Source organism: Octopus bimaculoides, chromosome 30 (genome assembly GCF_046866305.1).
Source record: "Octopus bimaculoides isolate indiv1 chromosome 30, ASM4686630v1, whole genome shotgun sequence".
NCBI classification, from domain to species: domain Eukaryota; kingdom Metazoa; phylum Mollusca; class Cephalopoda; order Octopoda; family Octopodidae; genus Octopus; species Octopus bimaculoides.
This window is the reverse complement of record NC_142957.1, coordinates 7925425-7953361: the sequence shown is the minus strand read 5'-3', so window position 1 is coordinate 7953361 and position 27937 is coordinate 7925425. Positions and strand designations below refer to the sequence as shown.

The 27937-nt window shown below is 33.4% G+C and overlaps 2 protein-coding genes across 2 annotated transcripts in view; one reads left to right on the top strand and one right to left on the bottom strand.

The window, feature by feature from the left end:
• Positions 1 to 27937, top strand: part of LOC106883682 (inactive peptidyl-prolyl cis-trans isomerase FKBP6) — a 110065-nt gene that overhangs the window by 56758 nt on the left and 25370 nt on the right. The window lies entirely within an intron of this gene.
• The window catches only part of LOC106883539 (sodium/calcium exchanger regulatory protein 1), a 71130-nt gene continuing 48062 nt past the window's right edge, over positions 4870 to 27937 (bottom strand). The window contains exon 4 of the mRNA XM_089346265.1: positions 4870 to 7722. Coding sequence (XP_089202391.1) covers positions 7672 to 7722 — 51 coding nt within the window. The 3' untranslated portion in view covers positions 4870 to 7671. The remainder of the gene's footprint in view (positions 7723 to 27937) is intronic.

Here is a 27937-nt window from a genome sequence, read left to right as displayed (position 1 = left end):
ACTCTGGGATCCCTAACCCCACCCTTCTCAACTCCGGGATCCCTAACCCCACCCTTCTCAACTCCGGGATCCCTAACCCCACCCTTCTCAACTCTGGGATCCCTAACCCCACCCTTCTCAACTCCGGGATCCCTAACCCCACCCTTCTCAACTCTGGGATCCCTAACCCCACCCTTCTCAACTCTGGGATCCCTAACCCCACCCTTCTCAACTCCGGGATCCCTAACCCCACCCTTCTCAACTCCGGGATCCCTAACCCCACCCTTCTCAACTCTGGGATCCCTAACCCCACCCTTCTCAACTCCGGGATCCCTAACCCCACCCTTCTCAACTCCGGGATCCCTAACCTCACCCTTCTCAACTCCGGGATCCCTAACCCCACCCTTCTCAAATCTGGGACTCCTAACCCTATCCTGATCCCCTGTTACTCCCGTTCAACTTCAAAATTCTGACTTTGTATCGACTTCAGAATTAAAAAAATTTTTTTATTTTTTTTATGGCACAATGAATCGGTGGAGCATCTGACTAGGTACCTTGTGTTTATTTTCATTCCTATACATGGTGAGTTCAAGTCTGGCTAAAGTCACCTTGAACCTTTTATCTTTCCTGTGATGGGTGGTGGGCATAGAAATATAATGCCGCCCCTGTCCTGTATTGAGGTGGATTTGAATTAAATCCCTTGCTAGAAATAGCAGCCAAATTGCTTTGCATTCATACATACACACCACTCAGTAAATGGACACATTCATTAACGAGGTCCCACACTACTTATGGACAGATGGAGTTGGTCATGGATGGAGTGTCTCATCAAAAAACATCTCCTGGATCTGGATAGATGGAATAGCCATGGTTTGATTGTCATTTCCTGGCCTCTACACCACAACCCAATAATTATCAATCTTAGTGAGATGAGCAGGTGAGGGGTGGGTTTTTTTTAAAAATTAAAACTCATTAAAGATTGTAATTGAAAGGTTGTAAACAATTGTTATTGTAAATTTTTGTAAATAAAATTAATTTTTTTGATATTCCTCTGTGTTTAAAATTTACTTCAACACTTTTTTTACAAAAATATGTGTGTATAATTACTTTTTGATGTATATAGTCAGTAGTGTGTATAGTTTTATAATGCGTGATACATGTATACGTATATATGATTTGTGTTTGTGTATAAATATTTTATTAAATATATAGAAATATAATTGATATTATTATGTACATATATGTATAAAATGAAGTTATAAATGATGAGAGAAATATAGTATGATAAAATTTATAGGCTAATCGACCCCTGGACTTATTCTTTGTAAGCCTAGTACTTATTCTATCGGTCTCTTTTTGCCGAACCGCTAAGTTACGGGGACGTAAACACACCAGCATCGGTTGTCAAGCGATGTTGGGGAGACAAACACAGACACACACATACACACATATATACGACGGGCTTCTTTCAGTTTCCGTCTACCAAATCCACTCATAAGGCTTTGGTCGGCCCGAGGCTATAGTAGAAGACACTTGCCCAAGGTGCCACGCAGTGGGACTGAACCCGGAACCATGTGGTTGGTAAGTAAGCAAATCGACACCAGGACTTATTCTTTGTAAGCCTAGTATTTAATCTATCGGTCTGTTTTGCCAAACTGCTAAGTTACGGGGACATAAACACACCACCACCATCGGTTGTCAAGTGATGTTAGGGGGACAAACACAGACATACATATATATACACACACACACACACACATACATATATATATATATATATATATATATATATATATATATATATATATACACGACGGGCTTCTTTCAGTTTCTGTCTACCAAATCCACTAACCAAGGCTTTGGTCGGCCCGAGGCTATAGTAGAAGACACTTGCCCAAGATGCCATGCAGTGGGACTGAACCTGGGACCATGTGGTTGGTAAGCAAGCTACTTAACACACAGCCATGTACATGAATGTGTGCACAAACACTCATAGTTCCTTTTTAGACCATTCCTACATCTGAAACCTGACCATTTCATGGACAACAGCAAAATTCTCGAGTCTTTTCTGCTCCCTAATAATGTTTCTCTTTGCTAAATTTTCTTTCAAACTCCTTGATTTTGGCCTTGCGTTCCTATTCACAGTCTTTTCTCTAATTCCTTGACCAATTCATCAATAAGACCTCATTTACTGGATTTTCCATGAACGGTCAATCTTCACCAAGAAACTACCATATTTGGTGACATACAAGACACTTTTTCATCAAAGAAAAAAAAGGGTTTCCAAACGAACCCCTGGCTCCTACATGCAAAGTTGGGTTACCCCTAAGCTAATTTTGACCCTGCTGCTCGCTACTAACCCTTTTGTTAACAAACCTACCTTAGACCACCCCCACTGCTTATATGTTACAAACTTCCATCAAAATTTCATACTAATTTCATCATCATCGTTTAATGTCCGCTTTCCATGCTAGCATGGGTTGGACGATTTGACTGAGGACTGGTGAAACCAGATGGCTACACCAGGCTCCAATCTGATTTGGCAGAGTTTCTACAGCTGGATGCCCTTCCTAACGCCAACCACTCCGAGAGTGTAGTGGGTGCTTTTACGTGCCACTGGCACGAAGGCCAGTCAGGCGGTACTGGCAACGGCCACGCTCAAAATGGTGTATTTTATGTGCCACCCGCACAAGAGCCAGTCCAGGAGCACTGGCAACGATTTTGCTCGAAAATCCTTACACATGTCACGGGCACAAGTGCCAGATGTTATGTATTTCAATTAAGAAAATTATGAATTTAGTAAAATAGGTTTGTTATTAATTAACCTGGTGTTTGGATTATAAATAACCAGGAAATTTTCATAGAAGGTTTTAATTGAGATCACTTAAAAAACAGGAAGTTTGTATCATAGAACCAGTCGAGGTTGCCTCAGATAGATTGGTAAAAAGCTATCAATCAAGATCCGCCCATATCTGCTGAAAGTCTATATAAACAGAACGTAGGGAAGCCATCTCCCTCATCATCAGGTAAGTGTTCCTTCTTGTTTTCACTCTTCCATCCTGGTTGAGTATGAACTCGTCTTTATTCAAGAAAGAGTGACATCTCTTGCCCTTAGGTATGTATGTCTTTTCCTTGACTCAGTTGAATATGAAAGTCTTGTCTTCAGGTGGAGTATGAAGTCAAACCTGTCTTCAGATTTGAAGTCTCTTGTCAACAGGTAAGTGACATTCCTTTGCAACTATCATCATCATCATCATCGTTTAACGTCCGCTTTCCATGCTAGCATGGGTTGGACGATTTGACTGAGGACTGGTGAAAACCAGATGGCTACACCAGGCTCCAATCTGATTTGGCAGAGTTTCTACAGCTGGATGCCCTTCCTAACGCCAACCATTCCGAGAGTGTAGTGGGTGCTTTTTACGTACCGCCGGCACGAAGGCCAGTCAGGAGGTACTGGCAACGGCCACTCTCGAAATGGTGTATTTTACGTGCCACCTGCACAGGAGCCAGTTCGGCAGTACTGGCAACGGACTCGCTAGAATGTCTTTTCACGGGCCACTGGCACAAGTGCCAGGAGGGCGACGTTGGTAACGATCATGCTCAAATGGTGCTATTTATATGCCCCCGGTGAAATTCTGTCCATCTGGGACCCCTGTATCTCAGTCTACATTTGTTCTTCATAGACATATCTTTTTGGAATCAGGATGATCCCAGAATTGAAAATCTGCTTTTCATTTGGTTCTTGAAAATCCTGGTTCTATAGTTTCAAACCCCAGAAGTCATGTAGTTTTGTTGTGTGGATTTCAGTAGGGGAGTTGTCTTTCCTTGCATTCAGATCTGGTATGCAGTATAGATAATGCTTTCCTCTCTCACTCCTTTGACTACGGCCATGTTGGAGCACCGCCTTTAGTCGAGCAAATCGACCCCAGGACTTATTTCTTAGAAGCCTAGTACTTATTCTATCGGTGTCTTTTGCCAAACCGCTAAGTTACGGGGACGTAAACACACCACCATCGGTTGTCAAGTGATGTTAGAGGGAACAAACATAGACACGCACATACATACATATATATATATATATATATATATATATATATATATATATATATATATATATTTCGAAACGCCTGTGTTAGAATGGGGGCAGCTGATGAAGGAGATGTTCTCTATGTGGCCTGTTTGTTTTCTGTAGGATTTTCGAGCGAGATCGTTGCCAGTGCCCCTGGACTGGCTTGTGCGGGTGGCACATAAAAGACACCATTACGAGCGTGGCCGTTTTCGTGCGGGTGACACGTAAAAGCACCCACTACACTCTCTGAGTGGTTGGCGTTAGGAAGGGCATCCAGCTGTAGAAACTCTGCCAAATTAGACTGGAGCCTGGTGTTGCCATCCGGTTTCACCAGTCCTCAGTCAAATCGTCCAACCCATGCTAGCATGGAAAGCGGACGTTAAACGATGATGATGATGATGATGATATACAGGTAGATGTAAGTATGTACATACATGTACGTATATATGCATATACTCATTTATTATTTGTATTATATATATATATATATATATATATATATATATATATACGACAGGCTTATATATATTAGCTTTAAACTAGACATATCCATTTGACTCTTTTTATGTTCAAACTGACCAAATTTGACCTATCACACCTACCCTACAATGTCATTCAAAAACATACATCATCATCAAAATTTCAAAGCTATGAGATAATGTATGATAATATATTTCAAAGCTATAAGTTAATGTATGATAATATATTTCAAAGCTATAAGATAAGGTATGATTATTTCAAAACAAGCATAACATTTGATAAAGAAACCTTGATACTGAGAAACCAGATTAACTGGAAATTTGGAGAAGAAAGACAAGACATTTGATTTGTTGAAAATTTATTAAAATTTAAATACACTGGCAGAATATAATTGGTGACATTTGAGCAGATCAGGCAGGGTGTGTGAGTGTCTACACAGACATCTGAGAAGTAAATAGACCCTACCCCTCCATTGTAGCATTTTATTTGTGTGAATCCATATATATGTATACACATGTATATACGAACTCGCATACATATACACATATACGTGCACGCATACCTATACACATAAACGTACACGCATACATACATACATGTATATACGAACTCGCATACATATACACATATACTACACACATAAACAAACACGCATACATACGTACATGCATACATATATATATATATATATATATATACCTATATATGTACATACATACATGTACGTACATACATATATACATATACATACATACACATACCTATACACACATACGTATGTATATATATATATACCTATAGATGTACGTACATACATATACACACGTATATATATACATACATATATATATTTTTATATCAATATTTAGCAGAAGCAGGAGAGTGACTCAAAGTCCAAGAGTTTGGTGTGTTAGCTCTATCCCACCAAATACTCAGACCATGAGTCACTCAGTTGCTGCTGCTAAACATTGATAAAAATATATATATACATGTGTGTGTGTGTGGGGGGGGGGTCTAGATGCAGAAGTGTGTCATTGTATATGACTGATGAAGCAGTCACACGGGCAGCAGCGGAGAGCAAAATATGTTGATGTACAGAGGCATGATAATTCACATAAACAGGTGTGTGTGTGTGTGTGTGTGTGCAGATGCATATCTATGTGCAATATATATATGTATTCAATATATATATATATAGCTGTGTATATACATACATATATATAGCTGTGTATCTACATACATATATATATATATATATATATATATATATATATATATATATACACATACATACATATATATGCAGATGCATATCCAATATATATATATATATATATATATATATATATGTATGTAGATACACAGCTATATATATGTATGTATATACACAGCTATATATATATATATATATATATATACATACATACATATATATGCAGATGCATATCCAATATATATATATATATATATATATATATATATATATATATATATATATATATATATATATAGCTGTGTATATACATACATATATATAGCTGTGTATCTACATACATATATATATATATAAGAATTTAAGGATTGGAGAAAACGCATGTTATAATTGCATACTTTATTCCTACATATGTTTCAAAGGATTACAACCTTTGTGATTATAGTAATATAAGCGAAATGATCGTAAGATATTTAACTCTTTAAATTTTAGGTTCCTTTATATTTTATATTTTAGACTTTACGATATTCATGCTTAATTACGCATCAATTTTTATACTGTCCTTTCTATAAATTGTCAAATTAATCCTTCTGAAATATGTATAGTTCATTCCTTTCATCCTTTGTTAAAATTTCAAGTGTTAAACACTTATTTGTATAAGAATTGGTATATTTTTTTCTAAATGTATAGAAGACCTCGGCAAAACTCATCCCGCTATTAGACGTGTTGGTAATCCTATAAATCCGACTCAAGTTTGAAAATTCATCCACCTCGAATATTTTAACATTAAATTTTAAATTTAGCTAAGATTTCAGAATATTGCAAATAAATAGTTTTTGTTAGAAGATTCCATTTCAAATTCGATTTCAATTAAATTTATTTATTTATTTTTTTTTTTTTTTTTCAATGAAGTTAATATATTGGAATCCGAGTTCAAACTCTCAAGCATTCATTTTTAATTAACTAATTGTAAATTGCTATCATTAGAATTCCCCCACTAAGTCTCTACGTTTAACATGCATATATATCTAATATTTACCCCTATAGATATGTATATATATATATATATAGGTATATACACCCAAATATGTGCACTTTTTATATAGATATGTTCATAAGAATACACACATGTGTTTTTAATTTTACCTTATTTTTGGATTTATTATAATATTTGAAGGTTTTATAATACCTGTGTTTACATGATGTTATCGCATCTAATCTATTATTTATTAAGTTATCTAGTTTATATAGTACTATATTCAGCGATTCTAATGTGCATAAACGGCAATTATTTGATTTATGTGTGTATGGTGTGGCAGAATCTATTATTGACCAGTCTAGTTCATAATTAATTTTATTTTTATTAAGTTTTTGTATATATGTAGCTAATGAGGTTGTATTCTTATTTGTATTTTGGTTTAAAGGAATGTATATGTGCCAGGTATCTTTGTTTAGAATTAATTGAGCTCCCTATGTATACCATTTTAAGTGAGCTTCTTCTAGCATATTGACAGACCGGTCACTAGTCAATCTTATATACACAAGTATATATATATATATATAAATATATATATATATATATATATATAGCTGTGTATATACTTACACACACACATATATATACATACATATATATATATATATATATATATATATATATATATATATATATATATATATATATATATCAGTACACAATTCCGTGCATAGTTATTTACAATTCTTCTCAGTAGTAGGTGTAGAAAGCAGCAAATTCAGGATAATGGATGTATTGAGGGGTGGGTGGGAGTGAGAGTTATTAAGGTATGTGGAGTGTGTGTGTGTGTGGTGGTGGGGGGGAGACAGATGGGTAATACTGTTTAAAAGCGACCACATGGTTGTCATCACAGCAGCAACAGCAGCAGCACTATTGTTGTCATTGGTGATCATGTTACACTTTGTCATATTTCCTTGTGCAGGTCACACCACATGCTGACATAGTCTGCAAAAAAAAAAACAAGACAACAGGCATATTACTAATATTATCATCATCATCATCATCATCATCATCATCATCATCATCATCAAGGAAGCATGCTGGCGCAATCATTAGCACACGGGGGCGGCAAAAATGCTTAGTGGCATTTTGCCCCTCTTAACATTCTGAGTTCAAATTCTGCCAAGGTTGAATAAGTATTAGTCGAACACTGGGGTGAATGTAATGAACTCCGTTTTCTTTCCTCTGTTTAGACGAATTTTCCTACCTTTTCAGACAAAACCTTTTGTAACCTTCGTCCTGTCTTTGTCCTAACATGTTTTTAATTGATATTATCCCTTGTGGCCAATAAAACGAATTAATTATTATTATTATTATCGTTGCCAGTGCCCCTGGACTGGCTCTTGTGCGGGGCCGTCGTAGGATTTTCGAGCGAGATCGTTGCCAGTGCCCCTGGGCTGGCTCTTGTGCGGGTGACACATGAAATTTTTCGAGCGAGATCGTTGCCGGTACCCCTGGGCTGGCTCTTGTGCGGGTGACACATGAAATGCACCACTTTGAGCGTGACCGTTGCCAGTCCCGCCTGGCTGGCCTTCGTGGGATTTTCGAGTGAGATCGTTGCCAGTTCCCCTGGACTGGCTCTTGTGCGGGTGACACATGAAATGCACCACTTAGAGCGTGGCCATTGCCAGTACCGCCTGACTGGCCTTCGTGTGGGTGACACGTAAAAGCACCCACTACACTCTCGGAGTGGTTGGCGTTAGGAAGGGCATCCAGCTGTAGAAACACTGCCAGATCAGATTGGAGCCTGGTGTAGCCATCTGGTTTCACCAGTCCTCAGTCAAATCGTCCAACCCATGCTAGCATGGAAAGCGGACGTTAAACGATGATGATGATGATGATGATTAAGGTAGCAAGCTGGTGTAATCGTTAGCGCACTGGATAAAATGCTTAGCAGTATTTCGCCCCCGTCTTTATGTTCTGAGTTCAAATTCTGCCAAGGTCAACTTTGCCATTCATCTTTTCAGGATTGATAACTTAAGTACCAGTGAGACACTGGGGTTGATGTTTTCAACTAGTCCACTCCTCCAGCATTCTAAGCTTTCTGCCTTTAGTAGCAAGGAATATTATTATTACATTTAGTAATACTAATAACGCAGTGTAGTATGTATGACACATTATGGGTACATTGCATCTCACAGCAGAAACAGCTGTAAGCTCATGAAGTTCACAACATAATCAGTTATCCCTTTAATTCCTAAGATAGATAGATAGGTATATATATATTGCTATATATAACTTTTATAAGGAATATTCTAAAAGAATATGTAACTGAACTTATATTGAGTGCTCTATTATTTTGAGCAAATATATATATATATATATATATATATATATATATATATGTGTGTGTGTGTGTGTTTTTATATTATTAATAAATTCATAAAATTATCAATAATATTCGCAGGAAATCAATATTTGATATTTCGAAAGATATATATCCAATATGACATGGTAATATAATAAATTTAAAATTTAAAATATACAAAATATAAATATATATAAAAATATGATTGTAGATAAAGATACATGTGAATATAAATGCATATAAAAATTTATGCATGAATATTATAAAGTCTAAAATTTAAAAAAAATTTAAATTTAAAAAATTAAAAAATTGCTATATATATATATATATAAGTTCAAAAAAACAATAACAAAAAAAACAACAAAGTGAGGACGTGATACGGATAGTGTTATTGGACGCTCAGGAAAGGAAAGAGAGAGTGTATGACGTTTCGGGCGTGGCCCTTCGTCGGAAAGATGGAAAGTTCGGAGAATGGAAGAACTGTATTTATATATGTGTGTGTATCTATATATCTTTCTATACATATAATTTAATCACCTTACTTTCGAATTGTATGGATAATACCCTACTAAATTCTGGTGCCTCAACTTAAGTACCATATTCACCTGAATCTAAAGTTTTGCTAAACTTATGTATACATATATACATACATACATATAGAGATATACATATATATACATATAGATATATATATATACGTATACATATATACATACATACATGTATACATATACATACATACACATACAAATATACATACATACATATTTACACAGACATATATAAACATATACACACGTACATATATAAATATACATATATACATATAGATATATACATACATAAGGTAAGTCTTTTTTTTAATATTTTTGTATAGACGAAAAAAATATAAAACACTCTTACCTTCTTCAGAATGTCCCCCTCACCCAGCTCATCTGCACCCACCAGGTCCCCCCAATAATTGCTGTCAAAAATGAGATACTTAAATCTATAATTTCGTCCAATCAATAATAAAGCTAGATTTAAATATCTCATCTTTCCTAGCACACACACACACACACACACACACAACTGGCTTCTTTCAGTTTCTGTCTACCAAATCCACTCACAAGTCTTTGGCCAGTCTGAGCCTACAGAAAAAGACTTGTCCAAGGTGCCAAGCAGTGGGACTGAACCCAGAAAGGTTGGGAAGCAAGATTCTTACCATGCAGCCACTCCTACATTTGTTATTATTATATAATTTAATATTTTTGCAGATGTAGAAACAAAAAGTGAAAAACCATTTGGCTTTGCTCAGGATGGTATTGAACCCTGGCCAGAAACTCCAGCATGTCCTCTGCTGCTGGTTATCTATACCTTTACCTACAAGGACCTAGACTCCCAATGAAATGCTCTCAAAAATTAAGATATTTAACTTTTTGCCATTCACACTGGATCAAAGAGACTTCCGGGTGTTTTTTCCTTTTCATCTTCTCCATCCTTATCAGCCTTTCCACAATAGTTTTCGCTTATGACATCCAGGGGACGTAAACACACCAGCATCGGTTGTCAAGCAATGGTGGGGGGACAAACACCGACACACAAACACACATATCTACATATATACATATATACGACGGGCTTCTTTTAGTTTCCGTCTACCAAATCCACTCACAAAGCTTTGGTCGGCCCTAGGCTGTAGTAGAAGACATTTGCCCAAGGTGCCACACAGTGGGACTGAACCCGGAACCATGTGGTTGGTAAGCAAGCTACTTACCACGTATATTAGTTACCTTTTCTTTTCACCATCAAATGCCCTTATCCACAAGAGCATCCAAACAGGTCACCAATTTGAAAGTTCAGAGATATGTAAAACCTATTTTTGTGACTGATTATTAATCATCAGGCTATGATAAGTTTAAATATCTCATTTTTTAACTATATTTCTGTTGGGTTGAAGGATCACGGGTTCAAATCTCAGACTGGGCAATATGTGTGTTTATGAGCGAAACACCAAAGCTCTGGCAGAAGGTAATGGTGAACTTCTGCTGACTTTTTCACAACGAACTTTTTCTTACTCTTTCCTCCTACATCTAGCAGCTCACCTGTGATGGACCAATGTCCCATCCAGGTGGGGAACCCAAATGCCAATGAAACCAGGAAACCGGCCATTATGAACCGGACATGGCTCGAGAAGGAACAAACAGCAATAACAACAGTCTTACCAATAAAGAAAATATTTAAATATCTAAATTTTAACATTGAAATTGTTGGAAAAAGTCACTTTGTCTGTTAAATGGTGGTTTAGGTTTCAATTCCTACCCAGTTTAAAATTATAATTTTTTTTATTAACTTAAGTTGTATTATGTGTGTGTGTGTGTGTTACCAAATTTCATAGGTTTCCCTTAATTACAAAAAATTGAAATAACTTTAAATATCCTAATTTTCATCTTAATATTGTTGCTGCTTTGGTGGCCTCATAAGTAGAGGTGTTTAGAAGTAGTAACATGGTACAGAGGTGGAGGTTTCAAATCTGTGCCAGGTATTATAGGGGAATTAATTTAGCACTTTCATTTTTTTCCCTAAAGATTAAAAAAAAAAGTGAAAAGTTTTCCTAAGACCCCTTAGTGCAGGCCCTTTGTGATATTGAACCCTGCCCAGGATGTTAATGGTGTCTATATTGCCTATACCCACAAGACCACCTAGACACCAACAAAGATGTAGTTAAAAAATGACATATTTAAACCTATCTTGGCTGAAGATCAATATAAAGGGTTGCCAATTTACATTAATAAAAAAAATAATAATTTCAAATTGGGTAGGAATTGAAACCTAGACCACCATGTAACAGACAAAGTGACTTTTACCAAAAATTTTAATCTAAATTTTCCTTGACTCTAAAAAACTTGTTTTTAAAAATCATTTTTAAAAATTTTGACTTCAAAAAACTATTGGTGATTTCAGGCTTATTTCTAGCACAATTTATGAACTTTGTGTCTCTGTGTCTCTCTGTATATAAAGATATATATATTTCGTATGTGTATTTCGTGTGCAAGATTCTTGATGTGTGTTGAAAGAAATACAATTAAACCTTGGGAGAGGCATTATGCCGTTAATAAACACACGCACTGGTTCAGTCCTTTATTAATTTATATAGTTTTTTGTTAAATTATTTCATTGCACTCTTGCAATCTCTTCAGTAACTTGTCTCTCCACTTTCATTTATTTTGAATGTATGATCTGGCGTTGTTTCGAAACTGTATATATATATATATATATATATATATATATATATATATATATATATATATATATAATTTACATATGTATGTTTGCGTGTGTGTGTATTTATATATTATACATTTATATATTATATATATATATATCTTTATATAAAGAGAGAGAGAGAGTGGGAAAGAGAGAAAGAAAGAGATTTAATGCCGCTTATTATTAGCCAAAATCCCAAAATTTTGACTTCAAAAGACTATTGGTGATTTCAGGCTTATTTCTAACACAATTTATGAACTTTGTGTCTTTGTGTCTCTCTGTATATAAAGATATATATATATATATATATATATATATATATAAATGTATAATATATAAATACACACACACACACACATGTATATATATATATTTTGGGACTATCACATTTTGAGTTTTTATTAAACTATATATTTAAACTAGATCTAAATAAACAACCCCTGTTTAAAATATTCTGGCACAAGTCGGGAAGAAATTTAACATCCCAAAGAAACTTAATTTTGGAAAGAAATTATGTTTTTTTTACTTTTTTTAAAAATAAAATGTCGAAATCCGATGTGGAAAAATTGGTCCAATTGGTTCAAAGCCAGCCCTGTCTATATATATACATATATATATATATTTTTTGGGAATGTCACATTAAGTTGATTGTATGCAACTACTTTATATATATAAATATACAAATTAATTATCAATTATCAATATAGGGCGTCGTTTAAAAAAGATTTTCGCTGCTCTTTCTAGCAAATTAAAACAATAACACACACATTAAACAAAGCTGTCGCTGAGGTATAAAGGGAAATAACCCTACATTTGAGAGTTATCTCCCTTTATACCTCAGCGACAGCTTTGTTCAATGTGTATGTTATTGTTTTAATTTGCTAGAAAGAGCAGCGAAAATCTTTTTTAAACGACGCTCTATATTGATAATTTATGATTGATATATATATTTATAGATATAAAGTAGTTGTATATAGTCAACTTAATGTGACAGTCCCAAAAAAAATATATATATATGTATATATATAGACAGGGCTGGCTTTGAACCAATTGGACCAATTTTTCCACATCGGATCTCGACATTTTATTTTTAAAAAAGTTAAAAAAACATACTTTCTACCGAAATTAAGTTTCTTTGGGATGTTAAATTTCTTCCCGACTTTTGCCAGAATATTTTAAACAGGGGTTGTTTATTTAGATCTAGTTTAAATTTATAGTTTAATAAAAACTCAACTCGATTTCGTCGGAAAGATGGAAAGTTCGGAGAATGGAAGAACTGTATTTATATATGTGTGTGTATCTATATATCTTTCTATACATATAATTTAATCACCTTACTTTCGAATTGTATGGATAATACCCTACTAAATTCTGGTGCCTCAACTTAAGTACCATATTCACCTGAATCTAAAGTTTTGCTAAACTTATGTATACATATATACATACATACATATAGAGATATACATATATATACATATAGATATATATATATACGTATACATATATACATACATACATGTATACATATACATACATACACATACAAATATACATACATACATATTTACACAGACATATATAAACATATACACACGTACATATATAAATATACATATATACATATAGATATATACATACATAAGGTAAGTCTTTTTTTTAATATTTTTGTATAGACGAAAAAAATATAAAACACTCTCACCTTCTTCCCACTTCCTGACCAGGATTGAACCCCAGACAGGACACTTCAGAATGTCCCCCTCACCCAGCTCATCTGCACCCACCAGGTCCCCCCAATAATTGCTGTCAAAAATGAGATACTTAAATCTATAATTTCGTCCAATCAATAATAAAGCTAGATTTAAATATCTCATCTTTCCTAGCACACACACACACACACACACACACACAACTGGCTTCTTTCAGTTTCTGTCTACCAAATCCACTCACAAGTCTTTGGCCAGTCTGAGCCTACAGAAAAAGACTTGTCCAAGGTGCCAAGCAGTGGGACTGAACCCAGAAAGGTTGGGAAGCAAGATTCTTACCATGCAGCCACTCCTACATTTGTTATTATTATATAATTTAATATTTTTGCAGATGTAGAAACAAAAAGTGAAAAACCATTTGGCTTTGCTCAGGATGGTATTGAACCCTGGCCAGAAACTCCAGCATGTCCTCTGCTGCTGGTTATCTATACCTTTACCTACAAGGACCTAGACTCCCAATGAAATGCTCTCAAAAATTAAGATATTTAACTTTTTGCCATTCACACTGGATCAAAGAGACTTCCGGGTGTTTTTTCCTTTTCATCTTCTCCATCCTTATCAGCCTTTCCACAATAGTTTTCGCTTATGACATCCAGGGGACGTAAACACACCAGCATCGGTTGTCAAGCAATGGTGGGGGGACAAACACCGACACACAAACACACATATCTACATATATACATATATACGACGGGCTTCTTTTAGTTTCCGTCTACCAAATCCACTCACAAAGCTTTGGTCGGCCCTAGGCTGTAGTAGAAGACATTTGCCCAAGGTGCCACACAGTGGGACTGAACCCGGAACCATGTGGTTGGTAAGCAAGCTACTTACCACGTATATTAGTTACCTTTTCTTTTCACCATCAAATGCCCTTATCCACAAGAGCATCCAAACAGGTCACCAATTTGAAAGTTCAGGGATATGTAAAACCTATTTTTGTGACTGATTATTAATCATCAGGCTATGATAAGTTTAAATATCTCATTTTTTAACTATATTTCTCTCTGTATATAAAGATATATATATTTCGTATGTGTATTTCGTGTGCAAGATTCTTGATGTGTGTTGAAAGAAATACAATTAAACCTTGGGAGAGGCATTATGCCGTTAATAAACACACGCACTGGTTCAGTCCTTTATTAATTTATATAGTTTTTTGTTAAATTATTTCATTGCACTCTTGCAATCTCTTCAGTAACTTGTCTCTCCACTTCCATTTATTTTGAATGTATGATCTGGCGTTGTTTCGAAACTGTATATATATATATATATATATATGTATATAATTTACATATGTATGTTTGCGTGTGTGTGTATTTATATATTATACATTTATATATTATATATATATATATCTTTATATAAAGAGAGAGAGAGAGTGGGAAAGAGAGAAAGAAAGAGATTTAATGCCTCTTATTATTAGCCAAAATCCCAAAATTTTGACTTCAAAAGACTATTGGTGATTTCAGGCTTATTTCTAACACAATTTATGAACTTTGTGTCTTTGTGTCTCTCTGTATATAAAAAAAAATATATATATATATATATATATATATATATATATATATATAAATGTATAATATATAAATACACACACACACACACACATGTATATATATATATTTTGGGACTATCACATTTTGAGTTTTTATTAAACTATAAATTTAAACTAGATCTAAATAAACAACCCCTGTTTAAAATATTCTGGCACAAGTCGGGAAGAAATTTAACATCCCAAAGAAACTTAATTTTGGTAGAAATTATGTTTTTTTTACTTTTTTTAAAAATAAAATGTCGAAATCCGATGTGGAAAAATTGGTCCAATTGGTTCAAAGCCAGCCCTGTCTATATATATACATATATATATATATTTTTTGGGAATGTCACATTAAGTTGATTGTATGCAACTACTTTATATATATAAATATACAAATTAATTATCAATTATCAATATAGGGCGTCGTTTAAAAAAGATTTTCGCTGCTCTTTCTAGCAAATTAAAACAATAACACACACATTAAACAAAGCTGTCGCTGAGGTATAAAGGGAAATAACCCTACATTTGAGAGTTATCTCCCTTTATACCTCAGCGACAGCTTTGTTCAATGTGTATGTTATTGTTTTAATTTGCTAGAAAGAGCAGCGAAAATCTTTTTTAAACGACGCTCTATATTGATAATTTATGATTGATATATATATTTATAGATATAAAGTAGTTGTATATAGTCAACTTAATGTGACAGTCCCAAAAAATATATATATATATGTATATATATAGACAGGGCTGGCTTTGAACCAATTGGACCAATTTTTCCACATCGGATCTCGACATTTTATTTTTAAAAAAGTTAAAAAAACATACTTTCTACCGAAATTAAGTTTCTTTGGGATGTTAAATTTCTTCCCGACTTTTGCCAGAATATTTTAAACAGGGGTTGTTTATTTAGATCTAGTTTAAATTTATAGTTTAATAAAAACTCAACTCGATTTCGTCGGAAAGATGGAAAGTTCGGAGAATGGAAGAACTGTATTTATATATGTGTGTGTATCTATATATCTTTCTATACATATAATTTAATCACCTTACTTTCGAATTGTATGGATAATACCCTACTAAATTCTGGTGCCTCAACTTAAGTACCATATTCACCTGAATCTAAAGTTTTGCTAAACTTATGTATACATATATACATACATACATATAGAGATATACATATATATACATATAGATATATATACGTATACATATATACATACATACATGTATACATATACATACATACACATACAAATATACATACATACATATTTACACAGACATATATAAACATATACACACGTACATATATAAATATACATATATACATATAGATATATACATACATAAGGTAAGTCTTTTTTTTAATATTTTTGTATAGACGAAAAAAATATAAAACACTCTTACCTTCTTCTCACTTCCTGACCAGGATTGAACCCCAGACAGGACACTTCAGAATGTCCCCCTCACCCAGCTCATCTGCACCCACCAGGTCCCCCCAATAATTGCTGTCAAAAATGAGATACTTAAATCTATAATTTCGTCCAATCAATAATAAAGCTAGATTTAAATATCTCATCTTTCCTAGCACACACACACACACACACACAACTGGCTTCTTTCAGTTTCTGTCTACCAAATCCACTCACAAGTCTTTGGCCAGTCTGAGCCTACAGAAAAAGACTTGTCCAAGGTGCCAAGCAGTGGGACTGAACCCAGAAAGGTTGGGAAGCAAGATTCTTACCATGCAGCCACTCCTACATTTGTTATTATTATATAATTTAATATTTTTGCAGATGTAGAAACAAAAAGTGGAAAACCATTTGGCTCTGCTCAGGATGGTATTGAACCCTGGCCAGAAACTCCAGTATGTCCTCTGCTGCTGGTTATCTATACCTTTACCTACAAGGACCTAGACTCCCAATGAAATGCTTTAAAAAATTAAGATATTTAACTTTTTGCCATTCACACTGGATCAAAGAGACTTCCAGGTGTTTTTTCCTTTTCATCTTCTCCATCCTTATCAGCCTTTCCACAATAGTTTTCGCTTATGACATCCAGGGGACGTAAACACACCAGCATCGGTTGTCAAGCAATGGTGGGGGGACAAACACCGACACACAAACACACATATCTACATATATACATATATACGACGGGCTTCTTTTAGTTTCCGTCTACCAAATCCACTCACAAAGCTTTGGTCGGCCCTAGGCTGTAGTAGAAGACATTTGCCCAAGGTGCCACACAGTGGGACTGAACCCGGAACCATGTGGTTGGTAAGCAAGCTACTTACCACGTATATTAGTTACCTTTTCTTTTCACCATCAAATGCCCTTATCCACAAGAGCATCCAAACAGGTCACCAATTTGAAAGTTCAGGGATATGTAAAACCTATTTTTGTGACTGATTATTAATCATCAGGCTATGATAAGTTTAAATATCTCATTTTTTAACTATATTTCTCTCTGTATATAAAGATATATATATTTCGTATGTGTATTTCGTGTGCAAGATTCTTGATGTGTGTTGAAAGAAATACAATTAAACCTTGGGAGAGGCATTATGCCGTTAATAAACACACGCACTGGTTCAGTCCTTTATTAATTTATATAGTTTTTTGTTAAATTATTTCATTGCACTCTTGCAATCTCTTCAGTAACTTGTCTCTCCACTTCCATTTATTTTGAATGTATGATCTGGCGTTGTTTCGAAACTGTATATATATATATATATATATATATATATAATTTACATATGTATGTTTGCGTGTGTGTGTATTTATATATTATACATTTATATATTATATATATATATATCTTTATATAAAGAGAGAGAGAGAGTGGGAAAGAGAGAAAGAAAGAGATTTAATGCCTCTTATTATTAGCCAAAATCCAAAAATTTTGACTTCAAAAGACTATTGGTGATTTCAGGCTTATTTCTAACACAATTTATGAACTTTGTGTCTTTGTGTCTCTCTGTATATAAATATATATATATATATATATATATATATATATATATATATATATATATATATATAAATGTATAATATATAAATACACACACACACACACACATGTATATATATATATTTTGGGACTATCACATTTTGAGTTTTTATTAAACTATAAATTTAAACTAGATCTAAATAAACAACCCCTGTTTAAAATATTCTGGCACAAGTCGGGAAGAAATTTAACATCCCAAAGAAACTTAATTTTGGTAGAAATTATGTTTTTTTTACTTTTTTTAAAAATAAAATGTCGAAATCCGATGTGGAAAAATTGGTCCAATTGGTTCAAAGCCAGCCCTGTCTATATATATACATATATATATATATTTTTTGGGAATGTCACATTAAGTTGATTGTATGCAACTACTTTATATATATAAATATACAAATTAATTATCAATTATCAATATAGGGCGTCGTTTAAAAAAGATTTTCGCTGCTCTTTCTAGCAAATTAAAACAATAACACACACATTAAACAAAGCTGTCGCTGAGGTATAAAGGGAAATAACCCTACATTTGAGAGTTATCTCCCTTTATACCTCAGCGACAGCTTTGTTCAATGTGTATGTTATTGTTTTAATTTGCTAGAAAGAGCAGCGAAAATCTTTTTTAAACGACGCTCTATATTGATAATTTATGATTGATATATATATTTATAGATATAAAGTAGTTGTATATAGTCAACTTAATGTGACAGTCCCAAAAAATATATATATATATGTATATATATAGACAGGGCTGGCTTTGAACCAATTGGACCAATTTTTCCACATCGGATCTCGACATTTTATTTTTAAAAAAGTTAAAAAAACATACTTTCTACCGAAATTAAGTTTCTTTGGGATGTTAAATTTCTTCCCGACTTTTGCCAGAATATTTTAAACAGGGGTTGTTTATTTAGATCTAGTTTAAATTTATAGTTTAATAAAAACTCAACTCGATTTCGTCGGAAAGATGGAAAGTTCGGAGAATGGAAGAACTGTATTTATATATGTGTGTGTATCTATATATCTTTCTATACATATAATTTAATCACCTTACTTTCGAATTGTATGGATAATACCCTACTAAATTCTGGTGCCTCAACTTAAGTACCATATTCACCTGAATCTAAAGTTTTGCTAAACTTATGTATACATATATACATACATACATATAGAGATATACATATATATACATATAGATATATATATATACGTATACATATATACATACATACATGTATACATATACATACATACACATACAAATATACATACATACATATTTACACAGACATATATAAACATATACACACGTACATATATAAATATACATATATACATATAGATATATACATACATAAGGTAAGTCTTTTTTTTAATATTTTTGTATAGACGAAAAAAATATAAAACACTCTTACCTTCTTCCCACTTCCTGACCAGGATTGAACCCCAGACAGGACACTTCAGAATGTCCCCCTCACCCAGCTCATCTGCACCCACCAGGTCCCCCCAATAATTGCTGTCAAAAATGAGATACTTAAATCTATAATTTCGTCCAATCAATAATAAAGCTAGATTTAAATATCTCATCTTTCCTAGCACACACACACACACACACACAACTGGCTTCTTTCAGTTTCTGTCTACCAAATCCACTCACAAGTCTTTGGCCAGTCTGAGCCTACAGAAAAAGACTTGTCCAAGGTGCCAAGCAGTGGGACTGAACCCAGAAAGGTTGGGAAGCAAGATTCTTACCATGCAGCCACTCCTACATTTGTTATTATTATATAATTTAATATTTTTGCAGATGTAGAAACAAAAAGTGGAAAACCATTTGGCTCTGCTCAGGATGGTATTGAACCCTGGCCAGAAACTCCAGTATGTCCTCTGCTGCTGGTTATCTATACCTTTACCTACAAGGACCTAGACTCCCAATGAAATGCTTTAAAAAATTAAGATATTTAACTTTTTGCCATTCACACTGGATCAAAGAGACTTCCAGGTGTTTTTTCCTTTTCATCTTCTCCATCCTTATCAGCCTTTCCACAATAGTTTTCGCTTATGACATCCAGGGGACGTAAACACACCAGCATCGGTTGTCAAGCAATGGTGGGGGGACAAACACCGACACACAAACACACATATCTACATATATACATATATACGACGGGCTTCTTTTAGTTTCCGTCTACCAAATCCACTCACAAAGCTTTGGTCGGCCCTAGGCTGTAGTAGAAGACATTTGCCCAAGGTGCCACACAGTGGCACTGAACCCGGAACCATGTGGTTGGTAAGCAAGCTACTTACCACGTATATTAGTTACCTTTTCTTTTCACCATCAAATGCCCTTATCCACAAGAGCATCCAAACAGGTCACCAATTTGAAAGTTCAGGGATATGTAAAACCTATTTTTGTGACTGATTATTAATCATCAGGCTATGATAAGTTTAAATATCTCATTTTTTAACTATATTTCTCTCTGTATATAAAGATATATATATTTCGTATGTGTATTTCGTGTGCAAGATTCTTGATGTGTGTTGAAAGAAATACAATTAAACCTTGGGAGAGGCATTATGCCGTTAATAAACACACGCACTAGTTCAGTCCTTTATTAATTTATATAGTTTTTTGTTAAATTATTTCATTGCACTCTTGCAATCTCTTCAGTAACTTGTCTCTCCACTTCCATTTATTTTGAATGTATGATCTGGCGTTGTTTCGAAACTGTATATATATATATATATATATATATATATAATTTACATATGTATGTTTGCGTGTGTGTGTATTATACATTTATATATTATATATATATATATCTTTATATAAAGAGAGAGAGAGAGTGGGAAAGAGAGAAAGAAAGAGATTTAATGCCTCTTATTATTAGCCAAAATCCAAAAATTTTGACTTCAAAAGACTATTGGTGATTTCAGGCTTATTTCTAACACAATTTATGAACTTTGTGTCTTTGTGTCTCTCTGTATATAAATATATATATATATATATATATATATATATATATATATATATATAAATGTATAATATATAAATACACACACACACACACACATGTATATATATATATTTTGGGACTATCACATTTTGAGTTTTTATTAAACTATAAATTTAAACTAGATCTAAATAAACAACCCCTGTTTAAAATATTCTGGCACAAGTCGGGAAGAAATTTAACATCCCAAAGAAACTTAATTTTGGTAGAAATTATGTTTTTTTTACTTTTTTTAAAAATAAAATGTCGAGATCCGATGTGGAAAAATTGGTCCAATTGGTTCAAAGCCAGCCCTGTCTATATATATACATATATATATATATTTTTTGGGAATGTCACATTAAGTTGATTGTATGCAACTACTTTATATATATAAATATACAAATTAATTATCAATTATCAATATAGGGCGTCGTTTAAAAAAGATTTTCGCTGCTCTTTCTAGCAAATTAAAACAATAACACACACATTAAACAAAGCTGTCGCTGAGGTATAAAGGGAAATAACCCTACATTTGAGAGTTATCTCCCTTCATACCTCAGCGACAGCTTTGTTCAATGTGTATGTTATTGTTTTAATTTGCTAGAAAGAGCAGCGAAAATCTTTTTTAAACGACGCTCTATATTGATAATTTATGATTGATATATATATTTATAGATATAAAGTAGTTGTATATAGTCAACTTAATGTGACAGTCCCAAAAAATATATATATATATGTATATATATAGACAGGGCTGGCTTTGAACCAATTGGACCAATTTTTCCACATCGGATCTCGACATTTTATTTTTAAAAAAGTTAAAAAAACATACTTTCTACCGAAATTAAGTTTCTTTGGGATGTTAAATTTCTTCCCGACTTTTGCCAGAATATTTTAAACAGGGGTTGTTTATTTAGATCTAGTTTAAATTTATAGTTTAATAAAAACTCAACTCGATTTCGTCGGAAAGATGGAAAGTTCGGAGAATGGAAGAACTGTATTTATATATGTGTGTGTATCTATATATCTTTCTATACATATAATTTAATCACCTTACTTTCGAATTGTATGGATAATACCCTACTAAATTCTGGTGCCTCAACTTAAGTACCATATTCACCTGAATCTAAAGTTTTGCTAAACTTATGTATACATATATACATACATACATATAGAGATATACATATATATACATATAGATATATATATATACGTATACATATATACATACATACATGTATACATATACATACATACACATACAAATATACATACATACATATTTACACAGACATATATAAACATATACACACGTACATATATAAATATACATATATACATATAGATATATACATACATAAGGTAAGTCTTTTTTTTAATATTTTTGTATAGACGAAAAAAATATAAAACACTCTTACCTTCTTCCCACTTCCTGACCAGGATTGAACCCCAGACAGGACACTTCAGAATGTCCCCCTCACCCAGCTCATCTGCACCCACCAGGTCCCCCCAATAATTGCTGTCAAAAATGAGATACTTAAATCTATAATTTCGTCCAATCAATAATAAAGCTAGATTTAAATATCTCATCTTTCCTAGCACACACACACACACACACACACAACTGGCTTCTTTCAGTTTCTGTCTACCAAATCCACTCACAAGTCTTTGGCCAGTCTGAGCCTACAGAAAAAGACTTGTCCAAGGTGCCAAGCAGTGGGACTGAACCCAGAAAGGTTGGGAAGCAAGATTCTTACCATGCAGCCACTCCTACATTTGTTATTATTATATAATTTAATATTTTTGCAGATGTAGAAACAAAAAGTGGAAAACCATTTGGCTCTGCTCAGGATGGTATTGAACCCTGGCCAGAAACTCCAGTATGTCCTCTGCTGCTGGTTATCTATACCTTTACCTACAAGGACCTAGACTCCCAATGAAATGCTTTAAAAAATTAAGATATTTAACTTTTTGCCATTCACACTGGATCAAAGAGACTTCCAGGTGTTTTTTCCTTTTCATATTCTCCATCCTTATCAGCCTTTCCACAATAGTTTTCGCTTATGACATCCAGGGGACGTAAACACACCAGCATCGGTTGTCAAGCAATGGTGGGGGGACAAACACCGACACACAAACACACATATCTACATATATATATATATACGACGGGCTTCTTTTAGTTTCCGTCTACCAAATCCACTCACAAAGCTTTGGTCGGCCCTAGGCTGTAGTAGAAGACATTTGCCCAAGGTGCCACACAGTGGGACTGAACCCGGAACCATGTGGTTGGTAAGCAAGCTACTTACCACGTATATTAGTTACCTTTTCTTTTCACCATCAAATGCCCTTATCCACAAGAGCATCCAAACAGGTCACCAATTTGAAAGTTCAGGGATATGTAAAACCTATTTTTGTGACTGATTATTAATCATCAGGCTATGATAAGTTTAAATATCTCATTTTTTAACTATATTTCTCTCTGTATATAAAGATATATATATTTCGTATGTGTATTTCGTGTGCAAGATTCTTGATGTGTGTTGAAAGAAATACAATTAAACCTTGGGAGAGGCATTATGCCGTTAATAAACACACGCACTGGTTCAGTCCTTTATTAATTTATATAGTTTTTTGTTAAATTATTTCATTGCACTCTTGCAATCTCTTCAGTAACTTGTCTCTCCACTTCCATTTATTTTGAATGTATGATCTGGCGTTGTTTCGAAACTGTATATATATATATATATATATATATATATATATAATTTACATATGTATGTTTGCGTGTGTGTGTATTTATATATTATACATTTATATATTATATATATATATATCTTTATATAAAGAGAGAGAGAGAGTGGGAAAGAGAGAAAGAAAGAGATTTAATGCCTCTTATTATTAGCCAAAATCCCAAAATTTTGACTTCAAAAGACTATTGGTGATTTCAGGCTTATTTCTAACACAATTTATGAACTTTGTGTCTTTGTGTCTCTCTGTATATAAATATATATATATATATATACATATATATATATATATATATATATATATATATATATATATATAAATGTATAATATATAAATACACACACACACACACACATGTATATATATATATTTTGGGACTATCACATTTTGAGTTTTTATTAAACTATAAATTTAAACTAGATCTAAATAAACAACCCCTGTTTAAAATATTCTGGCACAAGTCGGGAAGAAATTTAACATCCCAAAGAAACTTAATTTTGGTAGAAATTATGTTTTTTTTACTTTTTTTAAAAATAAAATGTCGAGATCCGATGTGGAAAAATTGGTCCAATTGGTTCAAAGCCAGCCCTGTCTATATATATACATATATATATATATTTTTTGGGAATGTCACATTAAGTTGATTGTATGCAACTACTTTATATATATAAATATACAAATTAATTATCAATTATCAATATAGGGCGTCGTTTAAAAAAGATTTTCGCTGCTCTTTCTAGCAAATTAAAACAATAACACACACATTAAACAAAGCTGTCGCTGAGGTATAAAGGGAAATAACCCTACATTTGAGAGTTATCTCCCTTCATACCTCAGCGACAGCTTTGTTCAATGTGTATGTTATTGTTTTAATTTGCTAGAAAGAGCAGCGAAAATCTTTTTTAAACGACGCTCTATATTGATAATTTATGATTGATATATATATTTATAGATATAAAGTAGTTGTATATAGTCAACTTAATGTGACAGTCCCAAAAAATATATATATATATGTATATATATAGACAGGGCTGGCTTTGAACCAATTGGACCAATTTTTCCACATCGGATCTCGACATTTTATTTTTAAAAAAGTTAAAAAAACATACTTTCTACCGAAATTAAGTTTCTTTGGGATGTTAAATTTCTTCCCGACTTTTGCCAGAATATTTTAAACAGGGGTTGTTTATTTAGATCTAGTTTAAATTTATAGTTTAATAAAAACTCAACTCGATTTCGTCGGAAAGATGGAAAGTTCGGAGAATGGAAGAACTGTATTTATATATGTGTGTGTATCTATATATCTTTCTATACATATAATTTAATCACCTTACTTTCGAATTGTATGGATAATACCCTACTAAATTCTGGTGCCTCAACTTAAGTACCATATTCACCTGAATCTAAAGTTTTGCTAAACTTATGTATACATATATACATACATACATATAGAGATATACATATATATACATATAGATATATATATATACGTATACATATATACATACATACATGTATACATATACATACATACACATACAAATATACATACATACATATTTACACAGACATATATAAACATATACAAACGTACATATATAAATATACATATATACATATAGATATATACATACATAAGGTAAGTCTTTTTTTTAATATTTTTGTATAGACGAAAAAAATATAAAACACTCTTACCTTCTTCCCACTTCCTGACCAGGATTGAACCCCAGACAGGACACTTCAGAATGTCCCCCTCACCCAGCTCATCTGCACCCACCAGGTCCCCCCAATAATTGCTGTCAAAAATGAGATACTTAAATCTATAATTTCGTCCAATCAATAATAAAGCTAGATTTAAATATCTCATCTTTCCTAGCACACACACACACACACACACACACACACACACACACACACACACACACACACACACACAACTGGCTTCTTTCAGTTTCTGTCTACCAAATCCACTCACAAGTCTTTGGCCAGTCTGAGCCTACAGAAAAAGACTTGTCCAAGGTGCCAAGCAGTGGGACTGAACCCAGAAAGGTTGGGAAGCAAGATTCTTACCATGCAGCCACTCCTACAGTTGTTATTATTATATAATTTAATATTTTTGCAGATGTAGAAACAAAAAGTGGAAAACCATTTGGCTCTGCTCAGGATGGTATTGAACCCTGGCCAGAAACTCCAGTATGTCCTCTGCTGCTGGTTATCTATACCTTTACCTACAAGGACCTAGACTCCCAATGAAATGCTTTAAAAAATTAAGATATTTAACTTTTTGCCATTCACACTGGATCAAAGAGACTTCCGGGTGTTTTTTCCTTTTCATCTTCTCCATCCTTATCAGCCTTTCCACAATAGTTTTCGCTTATGACATCCAGGGGACGTAAACACACCAGCATCGGTTGTCAAGCAATGGTGGGGGGACAAACACCGACACACAAACACACATATCTACATATATACATATATACGACGGGCTTCTTTTAGTTTCCGTCTACCAAATCCACTCACAAAGCTTTGGTCGGCCCTAGGCTGTAGTAGAAGACATTTGCCCAAGGTGCCACACAGTGGCACTGAACCCGGAACCATGTGGTTGGTAAGCAAGCTACTTACCACGTATATTAGTTACCTTTTCTTTTCACCATCAAATGCCCTTATCCACAAGAGCATCCAAACAGGTCACCAATTTGAAAGTTCAGGGATATGTAAAACCTATTTTTGTGACTGATTATTAATCATCAGGCTATGATAAGTTTAAATATCTCATTTTTTAACTATATTTCTGTTGGGTTGAAGGATCGCGGGTTCAAATCTCAGACTGAAATTAAAAAAAAAAGTGAAAAGTTTTCCTAAGACCCCTTAGTGCAGGCCCTTTGTGATATTGAACCCTGCCCAGGATGTTAATGGTGTCTATATTGCCTATACCCACAAGACCACCTAGACACCAACAAAGATGTAGTTAAAAAATGACATATTTAAACCTATCTTGGCTGAAGATCAATATAAAGGGTTGCCAATTTACATTAATAAAAAAAATAATAATTTCAAATTGGGTAGGAATTGAAACCTAGACCACCATGTAACAGACAAAGTGACTTTTACCAAAAATTTTAATCTAAATTTTCCTTGACTCTAAAAAACTTGTTTTTAAAAATCATTTTTTAAAATTTTGACTTCAAAAAACTATTGGTGATTTCAGGCTTATTTCTAACACAATTTATGAACTTTGTGTCTCTGTGTCTCTCTGTATATAAAGATATATATATTTCGTGTGCAAGATTCTTGATGTGTGTTGAAAGAAATACAATTAAACATTGGGAGAGGCATTATGCCGTTAATAAACACACGCACTGGTTCAGTCCTTTATTAATTTATATAGTTTTTTGTTAAATTATTTCATTGCACTCTTGCAATCTCTTCAGTAACTTGTCTCTCCACTTCCATTTATTTTGAATGTATGATCTGGCGTTGTTTCGAAACTGTATATATATATATATATATATATATATATATATATATATATATATATATATATATATATATATAT